This window comes from Hypanus sabinus, chromosome 10 (assembly GCF_030144855.1).
Source record: "Hypanus sabinus isolate sHypSab1 chromosome 10, sHypSab1.hap1, whole genome shotgun sequence".
Lineage (NCBI taxonomy): Eukaryota > Metazoa > Chordata > Chondrichthyes > Myliobatiformes > Dasyatidae > Hypanus > Hypanus sabinus.
The window spans coordinates 11,995,366-12,014,806 of NC_082715.1; the positions used below are offsets into that span (position 1 = coordinate 11,995,366).

At 43.5% G+C, this 19,441-nt stretch overlaps 1 protein-coding gene across 1 annotated transcript in view; it reads right to left on the minus strand.

The window, feature by feature from the left end:
- The window catches only part of rwdd1 (RWD domain containing 1), a 46,477-nt gene that overhangs the window by 18,797 nt on the left and 8,239 nt on the right, over positions 1-19,441 (minus strand). Inside the window, exon 2 of the mRNA XM_059981430.1 lies at positions 17,711-17,776. Coding sequence (XP_059837413.1) covers positions 17,711-17,776 — 66 coding nt within the window. The remainder of the gene's footprint in view (positions 1-17,710; positions 17,777-19,441) is intronic.

A 19,441-nucleotide genomic window follows, 5' to 3' on the forward strand; every position in this document is an offset into this window, starting at 1 on the left:
TGCTGATGATGAATTGCACAATAAATTGCAAATAGTCTTGAAATTTCTTTTTTTAAAGCATGATACAAGGATGGCGATGTGTCATATATGGTGCCCCATCTGTTGCACAAGAAATCATGTTCCTCATCGGAATACTTTTAACCTCAGTATACATTTTGAGTTCACCATAGGTTGATACTCCATTGATATTTGTTTTGAACTTTTCACAGAAGAGAATCTCTCTTTTCCATTTTTGACAAAGTTGATCTCCTGAAGTCAATGATCATCTCTTTTGTTTTACAATTGGTGAAAGATTAATAATGCCTGCTTTATCAGAAGTGCTCACCAGTGTAACTCATTGTAGTGACAAAGTGAGTGAAGACATTGAATATCAACTGTGCACGTTACAAAAAACAGAATTTGGGATACAACTAGATAAATCAACTGTTCGAGAAACTGAGGCATTGCTGACGGCATATGTATGGTATGTTGAAGATGAATAGACTCAAGATCTGATAATAAACAGGAGGAATGTGACATTTAAGCTTGACACTGGGGCAAAGTGCAAGGTAATGTCAGCTGAAACATTCAACTCACTGGACATCAGAGGAAAACTTGGAAAATCCACCTGCAAGCTTGTTGGATATTTTGGCCACAAGACAGCATCATTGGGAAAGAAAACACTCACCTGTGTGTATAAAGGACAGAAACACAAGATAGAGTGTGAGATTGTGCGACAGCATTTAGGCAGAGCAACATGCATAGAGCTAGGCCTCGTGAAGCGAATCTATGGTGTTGAGAAAGAAAATGACTTTCTCAAAGACTTTGCTGACTTGTTTTCTGGACTAGGATGTTTACCAGGGAAACACCATATCCAGATTGATCCAACTGTTGCACCAGTCGTGCATGCCCCGAGGAAGGTTCCAGTAGCTCTCAGGGATCGAATAGTGGAGGAGCTACACAGAATGGAACAGATGGGAGTCATAACGAGAGAAATAGAACCAACCAACTGGGTGAATAGTATGGTGACAGTGGTCACAGAGAAAAAGATGAGGATTTGCATGGATCCACAAGATCTCAACTGAGCCATCAAAAGAGAGCACTATCCGCTGCTCACGGTTGAAGAGGTTGTCTCCCGCATGCCTAATGCAAAATACTTTTCAGTATTGGATGCAAATCAAGGTTTCTGGCAGATCAAGCTGGATGAGGAAAGTTCCAAATTAAGCACTTTCAACATGCTCATAGGGAGATATCGTTTCCTGCGTCTACCCTTTGGGATTTCTTCTGCATCAGAGGTATTCCAGAGGTCAGTGGCACAAATGATTGAAGGCCTGGATGGAGTGGTCAGTATCATTGATGATTTGCTGATATGGGGTGACACCATTGAGGAGCATGATCAGAGATTGAGGGAGCTTCTGGAGAGAGCACGTGAGTACAACCTAAAACTGAACAAAAGTAAATGTAGGATCAGAACTACAGAGATCAAGTACCTAAGTCATGTACTCAGCGCTGATGAGCTAAAACCAGATAATAAAAAGGTCAGGGCTGTGGTACAGCTACCATCACCTAAAGACAAGCAAGGACTTTTGAGGTTCATGGGCATGATACAGTATCTTGTCAAGTTCATTCCCAACTTATCAGAGGTCAGTGCTCCACTTCGAAAGCTGCTAGAGAGCAACAGTGAATGGCATTGGGAAGATGAACAAAGGAAAAGTTTTGACACATTGAAGCAGTTGGTTACCAATGCACCAGTACTCAAGTTCTATGATGTCAATAAACCGGTGACGATGTCTGTGGATGCCAGTTCAGGAGGAATAGGAGCTGTTATACTGCAGGGTGGGAGACCTTTGGCGTATGGATCATGAGCACTTACAGACTGTCAATGCCGATATGCTCAAATCAAGAAGGAATTTCTTGCCATAGTTTATGGGTGTGAGAAGTTCCACCAGTATGTATATGGCAAAGAAATCCAGGTTGAGAGTGATCACAAACCACCTGAGAGCATCTTCAAAAAGCCACTTCATCAAGCTCCTATGAGGCTGCAAAGGATGCTTCTCAGGCTACAGAGGTACACTCTCACAGTCACCTATAAGCCAGGAAAAGAACTGCACATTGCTGATGCTTTGAGTCATGCTTACCTCAAAGAGCAAAAGGAAGAGTTGCTAGGAAGAGAGCTGGAGGTCAACTGGGTTACACCTCAGCTACCTATTTCTGAGGAGAAGTTGAACATGTTCAGGAAAGCGACTGCAGAAGATCCTGCAATGCAAATGCTAAGTGACATTACAATGAATGGATGGCCAACAGAAAGAAAAGATGTTCCAAAAGAAATACAGAAGTACTGGACATTTAAAGAGGAAATTAGCTATGCACCAGGACTAATGTTCAAAGCGGCAAAACTCATAGTACCAAATCAAATGAGACAGGAAATGCTCAACAGAATTCATGAGTCACTCCTGGGGATAGTGAAATGTAAAGAAAGAGCAAAGGACATTCTCTATTGGCCAGGTATGTCACCTCAGATATTGTGTCTCAGTGTGCTGTTTGTAATGAAAATAAAAACAGCAATCCAAGAGAGCCTTTGCTTCCCCATCCACTACCAGGAAGACCATGGGAGAAGCTTGGCATAGATCTCTTTTGCTACAATGGTGCAGAATATCTGCTTTGTATGGACTACTATTCAAAATATCCGGAGATCACCAAGTTAAGTGACACATCCAGTTAAGGTGTCATTACCGCAATGAAGTCGACATTTGCGAGACATGGTATTCCAGGTATTGTCGTCAGTGACAGTGGTCCACGATATGCCAGTGGTGAGATTAGAGGGTTCTCAGAAAGCTGGGAATTTCAACATGTTACTTCCAGTCCTGGGCACACTCAGTCTAATGACAATAGACAATAGGTGCAGAAGTAGACAAGCAGAGAAATCTGTACAAACTGTGAAGAACATGCTCAAGAAGGCACAAAGCAGCAACAGTGACCTGTACATTGCTCTGCTTGAATACCGCGACAGACGATTGAGGGTGTGGGGTTCTCTCCTGCGCAGCTGTTGATGGGACGTTGTCTGAAGTCCAAGCTGCCAACATCCACAACTCTACTGACTCCTGAAAGTAATGCTCAAGTACATGAAAAGCAAAAGTACAAGGAAATAAAGCAAAAGAGCTACTATGACAGACATACAAGACAGTTACCAGATCTGCATATAGGTGAAAATGTCAGAATACAGAGAGGAGACACTTGGCAGCCAGCCATGGCTGTGAACAGGCATCAGCAACCAAGATCCTTCATAGTTCACACGCCGGATGGAAGAGTCTACAGGAGGAACAGGAAGCATCTGCTGAAGACAGGTGAGAGGGTGTATCCACGTGCAGATGCACAGGACATTTCCACGGATACAGACATGGAAACAAACGACACCAAGAGTGAGGGGCGTGATGAAGCCCCACAACGCAATGACGGTGAAAGTTCGGCGCAGACAGACCGAGGTGGAAATGCAGACACCGTGGTTACTTAAGAGACTGACTCTGAAGGACAAGCACAGTCACAGTTCTATCGCACAAGGTCTGGGAGACAAGTCAAACTTCCAGCTAGATACAGAGACTAGATCTACCTTCAGTCTCGCACAACTTGAGACAAAATCACATGTTATAAGTTCCAAGGTGTGAAATAAAAGGTTTATTAGTCTATGTTAGTAAAAGAAAATATACAGCTGTTAGTATTGTAAGATACAATGTAGAATACAATATAAGAAGTTAAGATATTTATCAGTTTATGTCATGGCTGTTGTAATGTTATAAAGTAATACCTAGAGGCATGGTTTTAGTAATTCACAGTATTGTAAAAAAAACTTGGGAAGGGGGATGTAATATATTATGTGAGTATTCGTAGGTCGGAGTGCATATGACGTCAGAACGCGGGGTTTTTGTAAAATGGAAGTCTGGTGAATAAACGTGTGTGTTTAATACTGTGGTGTCTGAGTCACATTAACGCTACACCGCTGAGCGACAAGACCTGCATTGCGTGGTGAAGGCGGCCCAGCAAATTGTTAGGATGGAGCTCCCAGGACTGGACAACATCTTTTCCAGCTGACTCAGGAGGAAAGCAATCAGCATAACCAGAGACACCACACACCCTGGCCACTCCCTGTTTTACCCACTTCCATCCAGCAAAAGGTTCAGGACACTAAAAACCAGAACAAATAGACTGAGGAACAGCTTCTACCCCAGAGCTGTGGCCTCCATCACACCACTCCCACACAACAATGACTGAAACTGTGAGCACACATATGCACACACAAAAACTCAAATACTTGCACTAACGGCACTTGGTGCATTACTGTGATATTCTGGTGCTGCTGCAACTTATTTTCTGCTACTTATCTATTTAATACTGTTTTTCTATTACTGTCTTGTTTTTATCTACCGCTTTGTTTAATTGCCTGAGAGGAAGCCAAACAGAGTTTCATTGTATCTATGTATAATGACAATAAAAGATCATTCATTCATTCATTTGTATGAGTTTTTCCACACTTTGCTATCATTTTGGAAATGTTTTAAGAAGTAATGAGAACACTAGCAAGGTCATTTTTAGCTTTCTCTACAAGTGACTCAAGTGTGCAACGCTTTTCATCTTCTGGCACTGAGTAATGGCCTAAGTAGCCTTTTCAGGGGGTCTTTTATGGAAGAGTTCCTGCAATCTCGATGGTTTCATGGCTTCATTAGACAGTACAGTAAGACCAAAAGATACAGAAGTAGGCCATTCGGCCCATCGAGTCTGCTCCAATTCTTCCAGTCATCCCCACTCCCCTGCTTTCACCCCATTCTCTCTGATGCCCTGGCTAATCAAGAACCTATCTATCTCTGCCTTAAATACACCCAATGACTTGGCCACCACAGCCACTCGTGGCAACAAATTCCACAGATTTACCACCCTCTGACTAAAGTAATTTCTCCACATCTCTGTTCTAAAAGGATGTCTTTCAATCCTGAAGTCAAGCCCTCTTGTCCTAGAATCTCCTACCGTGAGAAATAATAAATTATTACAAACAACAAAGTACTACAAGTAAGACACATGGGGCGTTGCTGATCTGACAGGAACAAAATAAAACAATACTCCAGATATTTAACATTGTATTGACTCACTTTCTGTAGTTTGTGTTTCTTAGCAGGATTAGAATTCAAGGCCTCAGATGTAGAGACTGTGCCATACATATTTATCCATCATTAAAGGAGCTAAATTAAAATTAAAAATTAACACAAACCGGGAATGCCTATTGGATGTTGACGATGGCAGTGAGTTGACACAGACTGAAGATGGGAGTGGCATGCAAAGGAACAGCGAGCTGAAGATGAAGACGATCACATCAGTGAAAATGACATTGACGAGGATTCAGAATGGAATCTGAATGTTTGTCGGGAGGGAGTTGGTGTTCGACAAGCTATCTTTATACTATTCCAGTTAGCGCGATTGATCAATCACATATGGTATCATAATTATAGTGCCAGTTAGGTGGGTGTCAATTAGGGGGAAGGTAAGAATCATATCCCCACCCCCATAATCGTAACCCCCAAGAAACTTGAACGACTCCCCCCCCCCCCCCAATGAATTCTATTTCTCCTACTTCCCCCTTAGGACACATAACTTACCCTGTTGAGAATTACTGGATTAGAACATCCAACATTACATCCGAAAGAGACCAAAAACAATGGTTTAACTTGTGAATGGAAAATATAAAGTAGCATTTGTTACCAGAGCAGCACACACAGAATGCTGGAGGAACTCAGGAGGACTTGCTTGTGTTTATGATTTGTGTTCCACTGCGAAGTCTCTTCCAGGGCCACCCACCCTGAATACATATAAATCTTGTCATTGACAGGAGTTCAGTGAAACTCTCTCATTGCTCCTTCTCTGCTACTCTGACTCTTCAACCAGACCTGCTACCACACAGCCACACATCCCTTCTGGGAACTTGTCTTGGCTGCCATCTTGTTCCTATCAGATTCCTTCTTCTCCAGCTCTTTGCCTTTCCCACCCATGAGGTATGAGAGAGGAGCTTGTTCAGGTGAACTGGAGGAGGATTCTGGTAGGGATGATAGCAGAGCAGAGATGGCCGAAGATGCTGGGAATAGTTCCCAAGGCACAGGTCCCACAGAAGAAGTAGTTCTTAAATAGCAGGGGTAGGCAACAGTGGCTGACAAAGGAAATTAAGGGGTTCCTGCTGAGTTCCTCCAGCATGTTGTACGTGTTGCTTTGGGGTCTGCATCTACAGTGCAGTGTACTGTACATCTACATCTGCAGTGTACTTTGTGTTTACTAAAGGAAATTCAGGACAGCATAAAAGCCAAGGAATGGGCATATAAGGTAGCAAAAGTGACTGGGAAGTTGGATGATTGAGAAGCTTTTAAAATCCAGCAAAAGACAACTAAAAAGCTACAGGAAGGGAAAAGATGAAATATCAGAGCAACTAGCCAATACCAAAAGCAGGATACCAAAAGTTTTTTCAGTTATATTAAGAGTGAAAGAGAGGTGAGAGTTGATATTGAACCACTGGAAAATGATGCTGATGAGGAATGGGGTCAAAGAAATAGCAGATAACCTTAATTGGTACTTTGCATTTGTCTTCACTGTGGAAATGACATTGACGAGGATTCAGAATGGAATCTGAATGTTTGTCGGGATGGAGTTGGTGTTCTACAAGCTATCTTTATAGTATTCCAGTTAGTGCGATTGATCAATCACATATGGTATCATATGTGCCAGTTAGGTGGGTGTCAATTAGGGGGAGGTAAGAATCATATTCACTGTGCCAGAGGTCTGTGAATGTCAGGGAGCAGGAGTGAGTGCCATTGCTATTACAAAGGAAATAGTGCTTGGCAAAGTCAAAGGTCTTAAGGTGGATAAGTCACCTGGACCAGAAAGACCACATCCCAGGATCCTTAGAGAGGTTGCTGAAAAGATAACAGATGTATTGATCATGATCTTTCAAGAATCACTTGATTCTGGCATGGTCTTGGAGGACTGACAGATTGCAAATGTAACTGTACTCTATAAGAGTACTCTCAAAGTCCCCCGAAACTTTGTCCTTAACAATAGACTCCAACACTTTCCCAACCACTGAGGTTAGGCTAACTGGCCTATAATTTCCTTTCTTTTGCCTTCCTAAAGGGAATGAAGAGACTAACATATGAGGAGCGAGAAGGCAGGTGTATGGCGTTGAGTGAGATCTGGAATCAGCCATGATGGAATGGCAGAGCAGACTTGATGGGCTGAATGGCCTAACTGCTCTTATGTCTGATGGCTTCACCTATCACCTACATACCACCCCCCAACCTTTTTATTCTGGCGTCTTCCCCCTTACTCTGCAGTCCTGAAGGAGGGAATCAGCCTCAAATGTCAACTTGTTTATTCCTTTCCATAGATGCTCGGTTCCTCCAGCATTTTGTGAATCTGCAGACCTTCTCGTGTTTATGATTTATAACTTATTACCAAAGGCCTGCAAAAGCACTGGCAAATCCATTACACAGCCTATACCGCCATCTAGTGGTTTGACAAAAGGAGCACTGGAAAGGAATATCAAGAAAATAATTAGGAATGGTACTAGGTCTCATGGCCTTTCAAATCTGCTCTGAAAGTCATCAGGATCATAACATATCATAGCGGAACAAGTGCTACACCTGCCCTTACACTTCCTCCCTCACCACCATTCAGGGCCCCAGACAGTCCTTCCAGGTGAGGCGACACTTCACCTGTGAGTCGGCTGGTGTGATATACTGCGTCCGGTGCTCCCGGTGTGGCCTTTTATATATTTCAATTTACTAGGATGTTACCTGGGTTTCAGCACTTAAGTTACAGGGAAAGGTTGAACAAGTTAGGTCTCTATTCATTGGAGCGTAGAAGGTTGAGGGGGGATTTGATCGAGGTATTTAAAATTTTGAGAGGGATAGATAGAGTTGACGTGAATAGGCTGTTTCCATTGAGAGTAGGGGAGATTCAAACGAGAGGACACGATTTGAGAGTTAGGGGGCAGAAGTTTAAGGGAAACACGAGGGGGTATTTCTTTACTCAGAGAGTGATAGCTGTGTGGAATGAGCTTCCTGTAGAAGTAGTAGAGGCCAGTTCAGTTGTGCCATTTAAGGTAAAATTGGATAGGTATATGGACAGGAAAGGAGTGGAGGGTTATGGGCTGAGTGCGGGTAGGTGGGACTAGGTGAGATTAAGAATTCGGCACGGACTAGGAGGGCCGAGATGGCCTGTTTCCGTGCTGTGAGTGTTATATGGTTATATTGGTGAGACTTGAACACCTACGCTCAGTCCGCCAGAGAAAGCAGGATCTCCCAGTGGCCACACATTTTAATTCCACATCCCATTCCCATTCTGATATGTCTATCCATGGCCTCCTCTACTGTCAAGATGAATCCAAACTCAGGTTGGAGGAACAATACTTTATATACCGGCTGGGTAGCCTCCAACCTGATGGCATGAACATTGACTTCTCTAACTTCTGTTAATGCCCCTCCTCCCCTTACCCCATCCCTTACATATTTAGTTGTTTGCCTCTTTTCCATCTCCCTCTGGTGCTTCCCCCCACCCCTTTCTTTCTCCCGAGGCCTCCCGTCCCATGATCCTTTCCCTTCTCCAGCTCAGTATCACTTTCGCCAATCAGCTTTCCAGCTCTTAGCTTCATCCCACCCCCTCCGGTCTTCTTCTATCATTTCGCATTTCCCCCTCCCCCCACTACTTTCAAATCTCTTACTATCTTTCCTTTCAGTTAGTCCTGACGAAGGGTCTCAGCCCGAAACATCGACAGTGCTCCTCCTTATTGATGCTGCCTGGCCTGCTGTGTTCCACCAGCATTTTGTGTGTGTTGTGAGGATCATAACTGACCTTACACCCATTTCTCTGCCCTATCATCATATTCACAATCTCTGGTACAATGAAATCTTCCAAAATGTTTTGAATGAACTAATGGCCAAGCATCAAGTGCCTTCAGGGTAGAGAATGTCACACCTTCTGTGTAGAAACCTCTCTTTATTTCAGTTCCAAATGATCGAGCCTTTATTCCAGAGCAGCAACCACTAGCCCTAAACTCCCCAGTCAGGGGAGACTTCCTTCCTACATCCACTCTTTTGAGGCAACCAAATCTGAGCAAAGCAACACACACAAAATGCATGAGGAACTCAGCAGGTCAGGCAGCATCTTTGGAAGGGAATAAAGTTCAAAGTACCTTTATTGTCAAAGTATGTATACCATACACAAGTTTGAGATTTATCTTTTAGCAGGCAGCCACAAAACAAAGAAACACAACAGAGTCCACGAAAAACCCCATGCCACAGACGTTAAACACAGAATGAGCAAAAAGAACAAGTCATGCCAACAGGTAAAAAAATGTAAACAAATAATACACAGAACATGAACCACAGCGTCCCCAGAAGTGAGTTCACAGTCAGAGTCACAGTCAGTTCAGTGCTGAGACAGGTGAAACCGTACCAGGAGTCCGATAGCTGTAGGCCACAGTCAGTTCAGTTCAGTGCTAAGACAGGTGAAACCGTACCAGGAGTCCGATAGCCGGAGGCCACAGTCACAGAGTCAGTTCAGTGCTGAGGCAGGTGAAACCGTACCAGGAGTCTGATAGCCGTTGGCCACAGTCACAGAGTCAGTTCAGTGCTGAGACAGGTGAAACCGTACCAGGAGTCCAATAGCAGTAGGCCACAGTCAGTTCAATTCGGTACTGAGACGAATAAGATATGGAGTACTGAGCTGAACAGCAGTTCATCCTCTGCTATCAACCTCAATGTCTTAATCTTTTAATCTAGCTCCCTTCATCAGGACTGTCTCAGCCCAAAACATCAACTCTATTTATTTCCATAGATGCTGCCTGACCTTCTGAGTTCTTCCAGCAGTTTGTGTATATTAGTCTGGATTTCCAGCATTTGCAGAATCTCTTGTATTTCTGATATATAAATTCTGAAATAATAGTGGTAACCATTCAGGAATCACCAACCATTCAATTTTTTTGTCCCACTGCCTTTATTTATCAAATAATAATGAGGCAGCCTGCAGAGAAGAAGTCATCACCCTGACACAGTGGTGTCAAGAAAACAACCTCTCTCTCAATGTTGCAAAAACAAAGGAGCTGGTTGTGGACTACAGGAGGAATGGAGATGGGCTAACTTCTATTGATATCAATGAGTCTGGGGTTGAAAGGGTGAACAGCTTTAAGTTTCTCGGCATATACATCACCGAGGATCTCACGTGGTCTTTACATACGGCTGTGTGGTGAAAAAAGCACAGCAGCGCCTCTTTCACATCAGACAATTGAAGAAGTCTGGACTGGGTCCCCAAATCCCAAGGACTTTCTACAGGGGCACGACTGAGATCATCCTGACTGTCTGTGTCACTGCCTGGTACTGGAACTGCACTTCCCTAAGTCGCAGGACTCTGCAGAGAGTGGTGCGGATAGCCCAGCACATCTGTAGATGTGAACTTCCAACTAATCAGGACATTTACAGAGACAGGTGTGTAAAAAGGGCCCAAAGGATCATTGGGGACCTGAGTCAACCCAACCACAAACTGTTCCAGCTGCTACCATCCGGGAAACGGTACCGCAGCATAAAGGCCAGGACCAACAGTCTCCAGGGCAGCTTTTTCCACCAGGCCATCAGACTGATTAATTCATGCTGACACAATTGTATTTCTATATTATATTGATTGGCCTGTTGTACATACTATTTATTACAAATTACTATAAATTGCACATTGCACATTTAGACAGAGATGTAACAAAGATTTTTACTCCTCATGTGTGTGAAGAATGTAAAGAATAAAGACAATTTTGGAAGAGGTTCTTCCCCTCTACCATCAGATTTTTAATGGCCTGTGACACTTACTTTTTTGTACTATTTATTTATTCAAGATTCAAAATTGTTCCATGTAATTTCCAGCATACGAGTGTAAAAGAGAACAAACTGATTATTACTCCGCATCCAATGCAGCACAAAAAGGATAGCACAATAAGGTAAAGAATACAATAATAAAGAAAAACACAATTAATATAAATACATAAGATAGCACATTTACACAGATTGATTGTACATAAAGTGATGCTAAACACAGGAGTGTGAGTATGTAAGGTGACTGACAAGAAATGATAAAGTAGTGGTGGGAGGTGTGCTATAGTTATAATTACTGTAGTTACAAAATGCAGTTATTTTTGTAACTATAGTAATTTTTAATTCTAGCAACGTAGTGCTGTCATGAAACAACAAAGTTCATGGCACATTAGTGAAAATAAACCTGATTCTAATTCCCGCTCAGCAAACCATCAGTATTCGAATTATCTAGGGCCCTTAATTTAACAAGATAGAATCTGTTCGGTCATAGCAAACTGTCTGAAGCCCAGTTTGAGATGATCATAGCCAAATCAAATCCTCAGCTACAGAAAGCGGCAGTGACACAGCTAGTAGAGTCGTTGCCTCACAGTACCAGAGGCCCAGGCTCAGTACTGACTGTGTGGAGTTCACCTCTCTGGGACAGTCAGTGTCTTTTTCGGGTGCTCTGATTTTCTCTTGTATCTTGGGCAAGGTGTAGTATCCTTCAGTGTCATGTGAAGTCATGGGAGCAGGTGGTGGATGGTCATATGAGCAGCTGGTGTATATCTCAAGTCCTGGTTATATGACCACTGACGCCAGGCCAACAATCTCTGAAGAGTATTGATAATGGCTGGGGTCACCCGTCTTGTAAAGACCCCACCCAGAAGGTGGCAATGACAAACCACTTCTGCAGAAAAATTTTCCAAGAACTATCATCATCAAAGGACCATGATTTCTCACGTCATACAACACTGCACATGACAGTGAAAATGATTACCCATTAACTAATGGCTGGGCAGCTTAGGTGTTGCCCTAGTCTGTGGTCTAGGGTGGCACAGTAGCAAAACGCTCATACAGCGCCAGGGTTCAATTTCCAAACCTGTCTCCAAGGAATTTGTATGTTCTCCCTGTGACCACATAGATTTCCTCTGGGTGCTCCAGATTCCCCTCTCATTCCAAAGATGTACGAGTTAGGGCTAGTGAGTTGTGGGCAAGCTATGTTAGCACTGGAAGCATGAAGGCGTTTGTGGGCTGCCCCAGCACATCCTCGATGATTTGTTGCGACAAATATGACGCATTTCACTATACACTATGTTTCGATGTACATGTGAAAAATAATTGTCCTTTCCCTTTATATAAGCATATGGATTTGTGGTCGAATTTGGGGGTAGTTGATGACAGTCACCATCATCACTGTGTGCTGTGTGGTACGAAATGTGCAATCACAGTCTTTCCAGGACCATGATCGTTCTTGCCAATTTTTTCTATGGAAATGGTTTGCCATTGCCTTCATCTGGGCAGTGTTTTTACAAGACGGGTGACCCCAGCCATCATCAATACTCTTCACAGATTGTCTGCCTGGCATCTTTGTTTCCATAACCAGGCATTGTAATACCTACCATCTGCTCCCATTGCTTCATGTGACCTTGATCGGGTGGGGGGGGGGGGGGGGGGCTAAGCTGGTGCTACATCTTGCCCAAGGGTGACCTGCAGGCTAATGGAGGGAAGAAGCACCTTACACCTCCTTTGGTAGAGATATATCTCCACCCCACCATCCATGAGAATATGGGTAGGATTAGTATAAATGGGTGGATAATTAGAACATAAGAAATAGGAGCAGGAGTCGGCCATCTGGTCTGTCTAGCCTGCTCTGCCATTCAATAAGACCATGACTGATCCTGCCATGGGCTCATCTCCACCTACCTGCCTTTTCCCCATAAACCTCAATTCCCCTACTATGCAAAAATTGTGAGCATGGAGTCAGGAATTATTTTTATGCTGTTCTTCTCTCTGTGACCACAATACTGAGAAGAGCAGTCTCAGGTACAAGAAACAGAGGTAGTCCAGTCTTCTGCCCATGAGCATCCCCCTATTCCCTGAGTTTTCACCCACATTCATCTCCTACCTTTTTTTACTCTTTCTTCTTTTTTGTCCTCATATTTCACCTAGTCGAAGGGTTGCCAGTCTTTCTTATGCCATGGACTAATACCATTATGCAATGGGATCATGGACCCCAGTTTTGGAACCCCTGCTCTAGATCATGAAATGCACTTTCTGGCACCTTGAACATTTTCCTTCCCGGCTAGTGTGAATGGCTCTATCCCTTATGGGTGTATTCCTTTTCAAACCTCTCCAGATATTATCAAGCATGGACATGGTATGATTTGTGCCTGAGCAACACCATGTATTCCTCTGCCATCACATCCTCCTCCTTTACCACTCTTACTTGTTCGGAGTATGTGAGCAAATACACTTCCATACTTCTACAGATGTACCACAGAAGGTATTCTAACTGGTTGCATCACCATCTGGTGTGGGGTGGAGGGGGGGGGGGGGGGGGTGCGCACAGGATTGAAATAAACTGCAGAAAATTGTGAACTCAAGTCAGCTCCTCCATCATGGGCACTAGCTTCGCAGCACCCAGGACATCTTCAAGGAGCAATACCTCAAAAAGGCATATACACACAGTTGCAGGAAATGGTTTGAGAACCTTTTACAATTACCTGGATTTCTACATTAATTACTCATTAAATCTGGTCTGATCTTAATCTAACAATAATAGGCATACACAATTTACCTAAATTAATAACACACCAACAGTAGTACTTTTCATGTCTTTATTGAACACATTGTTTAATCATTCACAGTCCAGGCTGGCAAAATGTATGTGAACCCTTGTACAATGGTAAGGAGGAATTTTAGACCATTGACCAGTTGCAGTTCATCAATATTACTAGGATACCTTGCATGCCATGTGCCACAGCATCTGAACTGGGTTAAGGTCTGGATTCTGACTATGCCATTCCAAGACACAAATTTTCTTCTTTTTAAACCATTCTGTTGTTGATTTACTCTTGTGTTTCCCATCAATGTCTTGAAGCGTCATCCAACTTCTATTTAGATTCAGGTGACAGACCACTACCCTAACATTATACTGTAATATGGCTTAATACAATTTTGAATTCATTGTTCCCTCAAGATTACAAGCTGTCCAGGCCCTGAGGCAGCAAAGCAGCCCCAAACCATGACGCTCCTTCCACCATGGTCCACAGTTAGGGTGAGGTTCTGGTGTTGGTGTGCAGTGCCCTTTTTCCTTCAACCATAGCGGTCTGCATTTCCGTCAAAAAGTCCAACTTTTCAACTTCTGTCTCATCTGTCTACAGAACATTATCCCAGAAGCACTGTGGAACATCCAGGTGGTCTTTTGCAAACTTGAGATGTGTTTTTTTAAGAGCAGTGGTTTCCTCTGTGGTGTCCTTCTAAAAATACTATTCTACTTCAGTGTTTTTCTTATAGTGGACACATAAACAGAGACCTTAGCAAATTCTAGAGATTTCTGCAGGTCTTTTGCTGTTACCCTTGGGTTCTTTTTCACCTCCTTCAGCTTTGCACGTTGTGCTCTTGGTGTGATCTTTGCAGGATGCCCACTCCTAGGGAGAGTAGCAACAGTACTGAATTTCCTCCATTTCTAGACAATTTCTCTTCCTGTGGACTGATGAACATTCAGGATTTTAGAAATGCCTTTGTAGCCTTTTCCAGCTCCATGCATCTCTCCAATTCTTATAAGGTCCTCTGAAAGTAGTTTTAGACCATAAGATAATGAGCAGAATTAGGCCACTTGGCCAAATTAGGTCTGTTTCACCGTTTCATCATAGCTGATTCAAGTCAAGTCAAGTTGTTTTTTATTGTCATTTCGACCATAAACTGCTGGTACAGTACACAGTAAAAACGAAACAACGTTCCTCCAGGACCCTGGTGCTACATGAAACAACACAAAACTACACTAGACTATGTGAGACAATTCAAGGCTACACTGGACTACGTAAAACAACATACAAACTGCAGTAGACTACAGACCCATTAAGGACTACATAAAGTGCACAAAAGAGTACAGGGCAGTACAATAATTAATTAATTAATAAACAAGACAATAGGCACTGTAGAGGACAAATTTCAATATAATAATAAATGATGCAGATGTCAGACCAGGCTCTGAGTATTGAGGAGTCTGATGGCCTGGGGGAAGAAACTGTTGCACAGTCTGGTCGTGAGAGCCCGAATGCTTTGGTGCCTTTTCCCAGATGGCAGGAGGGAGAAGAGTTTGTATGAGGGGTGCGTGAGGTCCTTCACAATGCTGTTAGCTTTGCGGGTGCAGCATGTGGTATAAATGTCTGTAATAGCGGGAAGAAAGACCCCGATAATCTTCTCAGCTGACTTCACTATCCGCTGCAGGGTCTTGCGATCCGAGATGGTGCAATTCCCAAACCAGGCATTGATGCAGCTGCTCAGGATGCTCCTGATACATCCTCTGTAGAATGTGGTGAGGATGGAGGGGTTGGGAGATGGACTTTTCTCAGTCTTCGCAGAAAGTAGAAACGCTGTAGGCTTTCTTTGCTATGGAGCTGGTGTTGAGGGACCAGGTGAGATTCTCCTCCAGGTGAACACCAAGACATTTGGAGCTCTTAACAATTTCTACTGAGGAGCCGTCAATGTTCAGCGAAGAGTGGTCACTCTGTGCTATCCCGAAGTCAACAACCATCTCTTTTGTTTTGTTCACATTCAGAGACAGGTTGTTGGCTCTGCACCAGTCCATTAGCCACTGCATCTCCTCTCTGGAAGCTGACTCATCATTCTTACTGATGAGACCCACCACGGTCGTGTCATCATCGAACTTGATTATGTGGTTCGAGCTGTGTGTTGCTGCACAGTCGTGAGTCAGCAGAGTGAACAGCAGTGGACTGAGCACACGGCCCTGGGGGGCCCCCGTGCTCAGTGTGATGGTGTTGGAGATGCTGCCTCCGATCTGGACTGACTGAGATCTCCCAGTCAGGAAGTCTAGGATCCAGTTGCAGAGGGAGGTGTTCAGGCCCAGCAGTTTCAGCTTTCCAGTCAGGTGCTGAGGGATGATTGTGTTGAATGCTGAACTGAAGTCAATGAACAGCATTCGAACATACATGTCTTTTTTGGCCAGATGGAGGATGGCGGTGATGGAGTCATCTGTTGAGAGGTTGGGACACTACGCGAACTGCAGGGGATCCAGTTTTCCTCTTAGCCCCAATCTCTATCAATGAAGAATCTATCAACCACTGCCTTAAATATACATAAAGACTTGGTCTCCATAGGTGCCTGTGAATTCCACAGATTCACTACTCTCTGACTAAAGAAATTCCTCCTATCTCCATTCTAAAAGGACGCCACTCTATTCTGAGGTTGCATCCTCTGGTCTTGGACTCTACCACCACCGGAAACATCCTCGCCACATCCAGTCTATCAAGACCTTTCACCATTCGAAAGGTTTCAATGAGGCCATCCCTCATTGTTCTGAATTCCAGTGAATACAGGCCCACAGCCATCAAACACCTAATGAGCTTGTTCCACAATTTCCCATTTAATATCACTGTGTGATTACCAATAGTTTTGTTTCCCACACCTGCACTATAAATCCCAATTATGCATACCTGCTGCCTTTCCAAAGCCATGTTTTTTCAGTCATAAAGCACTCCCACCTACAGAACATCTACCTGCCTCATATATCTGTTGCTGCAAAAGTCTTGCCTGCCTTTATCTTTCACCAACCCATCTCATTTATTTATTTATTTTGAGATACAGCGTGGAAAAGGCCCTTCTGGCCCAATAAGTCACGACTCCCAGCAAACTACATATTTAACCCTAGCCTAACCACAGGTCAATTTACAATGACCACTGCATCTTTGGAATGTGGGTGGGAAGCGGAGCACCTGGAGGAAAACCATATGGTCATGGAAGACTTAAAACTCCTTACTGATTGAGTCAGAGAGAAACTCCGAATCTGACGTCCTGAGTTGAAATAGATTTGTGCGAATGGCTGTGCTACTGTGGCGTCACATTGTTTTGTGATTCTCCAGATATCTCTACCCTGCCTGTCCCATCCCAACTTGCCTCGTTACAAAAAAATTGTAACTAGGCAAGTCATTGAAGATGGTGATGAATATAGTCGGTGCCATGTTACACAGTCAACGGCAACATCAAAATTTCCGAAGTTGCAAAGATAATGATTAGCTTTACTCGTTGCATGTACATTGGGACACCCAGTGAAATATGTTTCGTCAACAGCCAACACAGTCCAAGGATGGGCTTGGGGCAGCCTGCAAGTGTCGCCAAGATTCTGGTGCCAACAGAGCATGCCCAAAACTTACTAACCCTAATTGGGAGGAAGCCAGGGAACCTGGAGGAAACCCACGTGGTCCAGGGGAGATTGTACAAACTCCTTACAGACAGCAGTGGGAATTGAACCCAAAACGCTGGCACTGTAAACGCTAGTCACTACACTATACACTACACTAATGGCAACAACACTACGTCAGTAGTCAGCGTTTATTGGTGGTGAGCAGGAACTATATTTCCTGTGCTTGTTCTAAACTGGAGAGCTTTGAATGAAGTGGAGTCCACTGTAATACAGACATTCTGATATTGTTAGCATAACACTGAGGCAATGGAACCAAAAGATCAACTTCCAGTACTTGTCCACACTTCTATACAAACAAGCACAAATAACAGGTATAACACAAGTGGGTCTTAAATAAAATCAAACAGAACAATAAGAAATATTAATCCCACACTGAATAAGACACATGGAAATATAGTTGAACCAAACTCAGGGCACTTACTTTCTTCATTTTCACCTGTTTCGGATGTTACCCTTATGGTAAAACTTGCAGGATCCTCCGACACCACTAGAGGGAAAAACAAGTATTAGTTTCCTTAGGAGAATAAGAAATTAATAGAAAATTAGTATGTAGGTACAGCAACTAAAAAGCTAGCAAACATGTATAACAGGTAGTCAGTTACAGCCAGTACATCACCGGTTATGAGTTGTGGTCAGCACATCCCCGGTTGTGTTGGTTCTTAATGCAAATTACTGTATGAAATCTATTAGGGTGGACATGGAGGAAATGTTTCCTGTAATGGGAGAGTCTAGGACCGAGGGGGCACAGCCTCAGAATAAAAGGCAGCCCCTTTAGACTCCTACGTCTTATGGGCTTCTTTCAATGTAATACAGGACTGTGCAAAAGTCTTAGGCATGTATATATAGCAAGGGTGCCAAAGACTTTTGCACAGCACTGTTGTAGTTTTATGTACCATTGTACTGCTATGACAAAAATAACATTTTATGACATATATGAGTGATGATAAACCTGATTCTGATTTCCTTTGTCTTGTCCTTGTTGAGATCCAGGTGGTTTTCTCACCCCCATTGGACAAACCTCTCTTCCCGCTCTCTGTACGCCGACTCATCACTGTTGCTGATGAGGCCAACAATTGTTGCATCATCAGAAAACTTGCGGATTGAGCTGCATTTCCATCTGGCAGTGCAGCCGTGAGAAAAACAATGGGCTGAGAACACCGCCCTGGGCACCAGCGTTCAACGTGATGGAGCTTGAGATATTGCTGCCAACTTGGTCTGACTGGGGTTTTTCCATCAACAAGTCCAAGATCCATTTTGAGGAGGATGTTGAGGACAGTTTACAGAGGGGTGATCATGTTAAACGCCGAGCTGAAGTTGATGAACAACATGCCAGTGTATGAGGCATCATTTTCTAGGTGGGAGAGAACGACGTGGATGGCAAGGCTATGGCATGGACCAGTTTGAGCAGTAGGCAAATTGGAAAGGGTCCAGTATAGCTGGAAGGTGGGATTTTATATAACCTCACCTTCCAGCTACATTGCTTCAGAATATGGAGTCACCCATTAGTTGAGCTTTATTGTCATCACTGAGGACAACAACATTGGAGTACCACTCCATTCAGTTTAAAACAGCACAATAGCAATTCAATTATAATGACTGCATTTAAATTAACGTCAGAGTTATTTAGAGTGACATCTACTATAAGTTACAAAAAATAGAACATAGAACAATACAGCACAGTACAGGCCCTTCAGCCCACAATGTTGCGCTGATCCTTAAACCTGCCTCCCATATAACCCCCACCTTAAATTCCTCCATATACCTGCCTAATAGTCTTTAAATTTCACTAGTGTATCTGCCTCCACCACTGACTCAGGCAGTGCATTCCACGTACCAACCACTCTCTGAGTGAAAAACCTTCCTCTAATATCCCCCTTGAACTTCCCTCTCCTTACCTTAAAGCCATGTCCTCTTGTACTGAGCAGTGGTGCCCTGGGGAAGAGGCGCTGGCTGTCCACTCTATCTATTCCTCTTAATATCTTGTATACCTCTATCATGTCTCCTCTCATCCTCCTTCTCTCCAAAGAGTAAAGCCCTAGCTCCCTTAATCTCCGATCATAATCCATACTCTCTAAACCAGGCAGCATCCTGGTAAATCTCCTCTGTACCCTTTCCAATGCTTCCACATCCTTCCTATAGTGAGGCGACCAGA